Source organism: Anguilla anguilla, chromosome 7 (assembly GCF_013347855.1).
Source record: "Anguilla anguilla isolate fAngAng1 chromosome 7, fAngAng1.pri, whole genome shotgun sequence".
Classification (NCBI taxonomy): domain Eukaryota; kingdom Metazoa; phylum Chordata; class Actinopteri; order Anguilliformes; family Anguillidae; genus Anguilla; species Anguilla anguilla.
In genome coordinates, this window is record NC_049207.1 from 42,372,664 (window position 1) to 42,380,603 (window position 7,940).

The window sequence follows — 7,940 nt, forward strand, 5'->3', positions numbered from 1 at the left end:
TAGAGCCACAATCATGAACTGAATCTTAATGAATCCCCAGACTGTGATTTTATTGGATTGTATTTTACTGTCAGTTTGTGAATGACAGTATATGGTAGGTCCACCCATAAATGGGTTCAGAAAACATCATTCTCCCTTATGTACCCTTAGCATTTTTAGTTCATCATTAAGAAGAAAGAGAGCACTGGTGAGCTCAATAATTGTAAAGGGCCTGATCGGCTAAGGAAGGCCTCTACAGTTGAAGCCCAAATAATTCTCACCATAATGACGAAAAACCCCCAAACACCTATCCAACAGATCTGAAACACGCTTCAGGGTTAGGCGTGGATGTGTCTTCACAAACAGAACAACAGAGGATACACTACCGTAGGCAAACCACTAGATAGCCGCAAAAACAGGACGGCCAGGTTACAGTTTGCTAAGAAGTACCTAAAAGAGCCTGCAGAGTTCTGAAACAAGGTCATGTGTACAGATGAGACCAAGATTCACTTGTATCACAGTGATGGCAAGAGCAAAGTGTGGAGTCCAAAAGGAACTGCCCATGATCCAAAGCACCCCCTGTCATCTGTGAAACAAGGTGGTGGGGATGTTATGATTTGGGAATGTATGGGTGTGTGGGGTGGTTTACAGAAGTGTGCCCCTTAGAAAGCCAATGTCATGGGGAACAAATTGGTGTCTTTGGTGGTGGGGTGCTGACTAAAGATCTTGATACCTATGGGTCAGTGCCCAGCCACATACAAAGGTTAACCCGGTGTGGTATGCTTTCAGAGATAGTGCAAGCAGGTTTGTTGATGTACTGTTTTGTGATGATTGTGTTTATTTGATGTTTGGTGTATGAGAGGGGTTTCTTACTGCTGATCCAGGTACTGGCTCACTTGTCTTCACTGATGTTGTAAGTATTGATGGCAGTATCAGAATGAATTCAGATGTCTACAGAAGCATCTGATCTGCTCAAGTTCAAGCAAATGGCTCCAAACCCATCGGATAGCGCTTCATCCTACAGCAAGCAGTGATCCGAAATAATTCTGCTAAAGCAACAAAAGACTTTTTCAAAGCCAAAACCTGGGAAATCCTTGACTGTCTATGTCATTCACCCGATCTTAATCTAATTGGACATGTGTGTCATATGCTGCATAGAATACTAGGCAACTAAGTGCCAAAACAAGCAGGCACTGATGATGGCTGTGGTATAGGCCTGGTAGGGCATCACCAGAGAAAATACTCAGCACCTGGTCATGTCTATGGGCCACAGACTTCAAGCAGTCATTGCATACAAAGGACATGCGACAAAGTACTATACATGACTACTTTCCTTTACATAATGTCAATATGTCCAACACATTATGGTGCCTTGAAATGCGCCGGGCTGTGTATCAAAAGGGCTATAAAAGTGCATGTTGAAACCAAAGCATATAAAAATATACCCTTAATTAGGGGCTGAGAAGGCACATTTTAATCATGTTTGATTACAAATCTAAAATTGTGGAGTACAGGGCCAGTTCAAGAAAAAATGTGTCTTTGTCCAAAATGCTACCAAGTAAAGTTTTTTTTTTTTTTTTTACTGCCACTTCGGAGGTTACATTTTATGACAGACCAGAAGAACAGGTTTGAAAATCCTTCAAGAAAAGCCTGGAACTTTGTCATGGAGTAAAAACATTCAACTCATTTGAACTCTAACCTGAAAACCAGTTATTCAAATCTTAAATCCACTATGTTCATTGGCCACATTGTACAGAATAGGGCTTGTATATTGTTAGAACACTGTTAAAGTATGAATTACCATTAATCGACACCGCTGCCTGTTAAATACGGCACATTAAAAGTGCAATCAAGGTTTCCCTTTTGCTTTGTCCCTCGAGACATTTTTTGTCATGCTGGTGTTCCTAGGTTCAGATCTCTAGCCTAGCCTCCGGAAGCATGACATCACCGTACTAACTACTGTGGAGTTAGCTGAAACTCAAATCATGCAGCCCTTTGATGTCAGTGTGCTTGGTCCACCAATGAGGCTTTTTAACCAACTGGCCATTCACATGGGGCTTTTGAAAGTAGCTATACGGGGAGAAAAGGCTTCTCTTCTATTCTGAAATGTACATCAAAAATGACAGAATGAAACATTCACTGAACATTCACAGGTATTGTTCAATGAGCTGCTTTATGCTGAATACAACATATATCCATCATAGGAGCCCTATCATTGTGAGTCAATATTCACCTAGCTGAAAGATTATTCTTGGTTTCATAGTTAAAAGCAAATGTATTGGGATAGTGACACAATGTTTGCTGTTTTGGCTCTGTACCCCAGCACATTGGATTTCGAATAAAAAAATGAATATGAGGTCAAACTGCACTGTATATTAAGTTGCAAGCTTGTAAAGTAAAAGATAATTCCTTCATCAGTGTGGTTCCCTTTAGAAAGAGTATAAGAAATAAATTCATTCATTAATAAATAATAACAACAACAACAACAACAATTAAGTGCAACCGTGCCTCCTAAAATAAGATTAAATACACACATTGTATTGATTCATACATTGTTCAAAATGCCTCAAAAAGACCTTTCTTGCATATCCATAAAACTGTTTTCTACTAAACGGGCTAACAGACAAAACTGACAAACGAATTTTTGTCGTCGGAGAGACATGCAGTCGTTCCTGTCCCTCAAGTGCAAAATCCCTGACAAGCGCCGACAAGACAACCAATTAAACTGAAAATGCGAAAGTTGGCTTGTACCCGCGCCTAATTTGCAGAGGAATTACGTCACGACGCAATCTCCCCCTGTATAAAACGCCTCTTCAGCAAGACGGTTGTCTATTGTTCTAGCAACACCAGCGTGGACCTGCATTTTGGAGCTGAACTCAACCCTGCAACATTGTAATTGCTTTATTTATCCTTTGTTAATTATTGTCTTGTATTTGTTAAGGTTTCCGATAGTACCGTCTTACGTTTTATTCGCAAATGCAGTAAGCAATATTTGCTCTTTGGCTATATTGTATGATATGACCGTGCGATTGTAGGCAACTGACATGAATGCATAGAATGAACTGCAGCTCTTTCTAAATGCGTGATTGTCCTAATGAGTGAGCGCTTGTCGTCTTTTTCTCCATCTTTAAGAACGTAGTTGGAACAGTGTCCCAATTTTTACCCCTTTCCACCGAGTCCGAAATGGGAGTTTTGACCATCGGTTTATTTGATATACGAAATGATTACAATTCACGAGGGTCCGTTTCCTCTACATAGGAACACTACAACCATGTCGGATCAAAAACCCGACATCAGTGAAGTCACCTCGTTTGACAAGACCAAGTTGAAGAAGACCGAAACCTCAGAAAAGAATACATTGCCGACCAAAGAGAGTGAGTTCATAATTCCGTGGCGTTAAAGGTTGTGATGTTGGCTAGCTAGTCGAACTGTTGTCTGTAACCATGTTTAAAAAAGCAAAAGGGAATTTTGGGTCTGTTTTTGCTAGTATTTGAGAATCTGCGTTAATGACATTAATCACCAACTCTAACTTCAACGTTCGTTTCTCTTTACTCATTGTCTTTGTAGCTATAGAGCAGGAGAAGGCCTCTTAAAGCCGATGCATAGAGTGCATCTCGGAAGATCTTTTGTTCCGTGGAGCGTGTACCATCCGAACACACCCATGGATACAAGGGCAATCGCCACGCCGAGCCAGTTCACAAGAAGTTCGCTACATCGCTTCACGGTCTTCGTGGTCTCTAAAGGCTTCCGAGTTGTACAAATGCTTGAGTGCACAAACTAATAAAGCTATGAATGCAATTCCTGTTAAAGTGCTCATTTCCAGTGGCTAAAAGGGGGCGTTGGCCGAGGCGTGCAAGGACCATGCGCTATGCAGTAATTGTTACAGTATCTTTTCGTATTATCGAAAGCAATGTCTATAAACGTTGTGAAATGAATGTCACGGGGTTGAAGGATATTTTTAAAGGCAATATCGCAAATGCTAAAACGAACCACCTGCCAAATTGATTCATTTTAATGGTTGAGATTTGCCTATAATTTATTGACACAGGCTCGAGCTAGAACCGATTTCTGTAGACTTGCTGGGGCTAGGAAATGATGGCAAGCTTGAGATCCTCAATGAAAATCTGGTCTTAATCGACCGACTACACAATTCTCTTCAGACACGTTTGCTACAGGTAGGGGGTGGCTGTAGTGTTGAGGGCTACAGCTGTGCTCTAGTCTATCGTTTGCTGATTTGTTCTGCACTTCTCATTGATCGTCTTCAAGAGCCATGCTACAATGAGTCTAAAGTTTATGCTTTGACTAAGCTCAGTCAAATTCAGTAGAGCTAGCATGCTCTGTAATAGTGACCCATTTTCAAGAGTTCAAGATATGGTCATAAAGCATAAAACCAGAAATCTTGAGCATAAACCCTGGATAAGTTTAACATTCTAGTTGCTATTGACTCAATACCCATTGAATATTAGGAAGAGCACTGTGAGGAGGTGGGGGATGTCTCATGACCATGTGTTCCATGGTAGTCATTAGTACTGCTTGTTGGTCTGCCTCATTTTGGCAAGTGTGGGTATGGTGACAGGAATAAAATGGTGATTATGGAATTCAGCATGGGAGGGTGGATAAGTTTGGATTTTGTCCTTTTACAGAATTGTAGCACCTGTAATGTGGACTAGATCAAAGATTCTAAATGGGGCTGACGAAAGGTTTTTTTTACATTGCATGGTAAGTCATGTGTGCTTTCTACATCTGCAATGATTGCTATATTAAAGCTACTGGACTCCAAGGCACCAGGAGCCAAAAAATAATGCTAGCAGGTATTGTTCCAAGGTGTTCATTGCTCAACTCTTCAAATGAAATCTACTGCTGCCCTGCTCATGACAAAAGCAAAACTGGTGGCAATGTGGTGTCTCATTCTTGGTTCCATGGCTTTCTATGTTACATTTGCACATTTGTTACTTTTTTCCACTCAATTCCAGTGAAACAAAAATCGAAATTCTTAATTTAAGAACTCTAATCTCGCAATGATTTGCAGAGCAAATACTTGGATGGTGTCTCAATGTTGAATGTCAGGGAATATGTCCAGATGTCCTGATGGCAAGCGCTGATCTTTGATGTAAAGCCAATATTATGGGTGTATTAAAACAAAGTCCCTATGGCAGGGCTGCCCCATCCTGTTCCTGGTGGTCCACTTCATTGTGTGTTTTCTTTTCTACACTAATTTGACGCCCCTGATTCTACTAATTAGCAGGTGAACAAAGCCTCTAGCTGTAGAATGAGATGTGCTTTTTTAAGGCTTAGATTGAAAACCAACAGGGCTAGGTTTCCCGGAACAGGATTCGGAAACCCTATGGTAATGCTACATCTTCCTTTGCCTAAAGCAGGGCTGCCCAACCCTGTTACTGAGGATCTACCATCCTGTAAGTTGTCACTCCAACCCCAATGCAGCTCACCTCATTTAACGGCTAGAGATTCTTGTTGAGCTGCTAACTGGAATCAGCTTTGTTGAATTAGGATTGAAATGAAAACCTAAAGGACAGTAGATCTCCGGGAACGTGGTTTGGGAGCCCTGACCTGAGGGACATTGTTTAAAGGTAATACATTGTAAACATTAACAAAGCTTTGGGGGTTTGCACAGCATGTCACGTGTGTTGCCAGGTGGTAAAACTATTGGATTCATCCTCAATGATCAGTTTACATGTTTGGCATGCTAATAGGCCTAGCACTGTAAAATAAACATTAACAAACACCCTAAAAGCTGGTTTGTCATAGACGCTCACTACATGCATGTCATGTAGGAGATGCAGTTCAATGGCCACTAGATGGAGCAAGATGGTTAAGGCACTGGTGCACATGTACACATTTTTCACAAGCACATGCTCATATGCGGATTACAGTGGTGCATTCTAAGATACACTATATGACTAAGTATCTGGACACCCCTTGGTCTGGGACTTCATGGTTTGGGCTAGGCCCTTTTGTTCCAGTGAAGGCAAATCTTAGTGCTACAGCATAAAATCACATTCTATGTGATTCTGTGCTTCCCCAACAGTTTGTGGAAGGCCCCTGGGCACACAGTACTGTCCATATAGAAATGTTTTGGACTCAACCCCATTCAACACCTTTGGGATCAATTGGAAAGTCAGTCTGAAAGCCAGTCTCTCCCAATCAGTGCCCAATCTCGCTAATGCTCTTCTGGCTGAATGGAAGCAAATCCCATGCTCTGACATCTAGTATAAAGCCTTTCCAGAAGAGTGGAGGTTGTTATAACAGCAAAGGATGGACTGACTCCATATTAAAGGCCATAATTTTGAATGAGATGTTGGATGTCTGGCATGTCAGGCTACGCCAGCTGACGCCATTTGAAAATGTAAAAAAAAATTTTTTTTAAATTCAAATGATTTTGTTTCCATTTCACAGCACGATCAAGAATATAGGCCAACAATTACATAGGGTGGAGAATGTTTAATAGTCCTAGCTTTCACCAAGATCACAAGTATGAAAATACCTTTAATGTACTGTACTGCACTCATGTTAAAGTTGGCACTTTGCCAGACTGTCAGAGTCTGGATCAAGAAAATTACGTTAATATTTAAATGAGGCCCTCGGTTATGTGGGAGGTAGTCTATAGACCTTTATGATGCATGAATGAGCTCATTAAATAATGAATGTTACCTCTAAAATTCGCCTCTTAAAATGACCACTGTCTGTTACTAATAAAGTAGAAGAGTAATAAAATGGTTATGGTTCGCAGAAGGCTTGAAACGGTTAGATTCTGCATGTGAAGGGGGGGAGCGTGTTTGCCTGCACGTGTGTGCACATATGTGTATGCGTGATCTCTGGGTGTGGTCGACAAGGGTTGGTCCCGCTTTGCCACAAAAAAACTCCTGGAGATTGTAAGTCCTCCGGCATTTCCCATGGGACCTCTGGCACAGCTCCCCTCTCCCGCCAAAATACAGAATGTGTACGTGGGTACGGTAGCAATAAGAGCTAGTGTCATTTTTTTTTTAAAAGGATGGGCTAATTTCTGTAGAGGGAGTGGCATCTTCCCAGGCAGATTGGATGGTAAGGTGTGACTGGAATGCCTCTTGCAGGTGCAGGCAGGGGAGAGGGTGAGGGGCGGGGGCAGGGTGTGTTATAACATTTCAGCAACGAGCTGGTATTGTTCAGTGGCAGCGGCGTTATGTAAAACGCGTGGTATTAGCTCCAGGGGTGTGCTTTGTTCCTTTTATACAGTTCAGATTATATATTACGCACGGCCACCACCCCAGATTTTCCCTCTAGTTAAAAATGAAAGCATAAAGGCATGTATAAGAAAGCCGTAGGCATACATGCAACAGAGTTACAGACCGGCTGGTTTGTCAAAAAATGGTATAAACCTGAACGTACCATTTGCAATTATGCTTTTAAGGCACCTTATTATTAAACACATAGATTACCATTCCTATCATCACTGATACAAAAAGCATGGAAGTGAGCATTTCATAAAAAAAACTTGTCAACTTTTCTAGTTCTAGAAATTGTGAAATATGATAATAAGAATAATAATAAAAAGGAAAATACATCCTCATTCCAACACTAAATCAGCTTGTTTTCTACTTTCCAAAGGAGTGGCACAATAAAACAAAACAGCAGCTGCTCATTTACAATAACGCATGCATTTTACTGCGTCGTTTCACACGTTGACGGTTGTACTTACTCATTAACAGTGCAGGAAGCTGTTCGATTTGAACTGCATTTGCAGACGATGGCTGTTCTCTTCTATGCCATATGGTTTACTTATCTCTGAATTTCTCAGTGCAACAAAGGCCTTTAAACTATGCTTATGTTGCGGATCACTTAGGAGTGGCTGGGCACATTTCTCTTAAAATATGATAAACATCTATGTTGACCATATTTATAATTAAGTGAACATGAAAGAGTGTTAACAGTTACTTGAAGCAAACACTTCCACTGAAAAGACAGTG

The 7,940-nt window shown here is 41.1% G+C and overlaps 1 protein-coding gene across 1 annotated transcript; it reads left to right on the forward strand.

Annotated features, from left to right (window-relative positions):
• The first annotated feature begins 2,710 nt into the window (after window positions 1-2,710).
• On the forward strand, window positions 2,711-3,777 carry LOC118231303 (thymosin beta-12-like). The gene is made up of 3 exons (XM_035424996.1): window positions 2,711-2,871; window positions 3,238-3,353; window positions 3,547-3,777. The coding sequence occupies exons 2-3, from the start codon at window positions 3,251-3,253 to the stop codon at window positions 3,570-3,572; spliced, it is 129 nt and encodes a 42-aa protein (XP_035280887.1). The 5' UTR covers window positions 2,711-2,871; window positions 3,238-3,250; the 3' UTR covers window positions 3,573-3,777.
• The last annotated feature ends 4,163 nt before the right edge of the window (window positions 3,778-7,940 follow it).

Coding starts and splice junctions, on each gene's coding strand:
- LOC118231303 (XM_035424996.1), top strand. CDS start 3,251: ATGTCGGATCAAAAACCCGACATCAGTGAAGTCACCTCGTTTGACAAG. Junction 3,354..3,546: donor TACATTGCCGACCAAAGAGA/GTGAGTTCATAA, acceptor TTGTCTTTGTAG/CTATAGAGCAGGAGAAGGCC.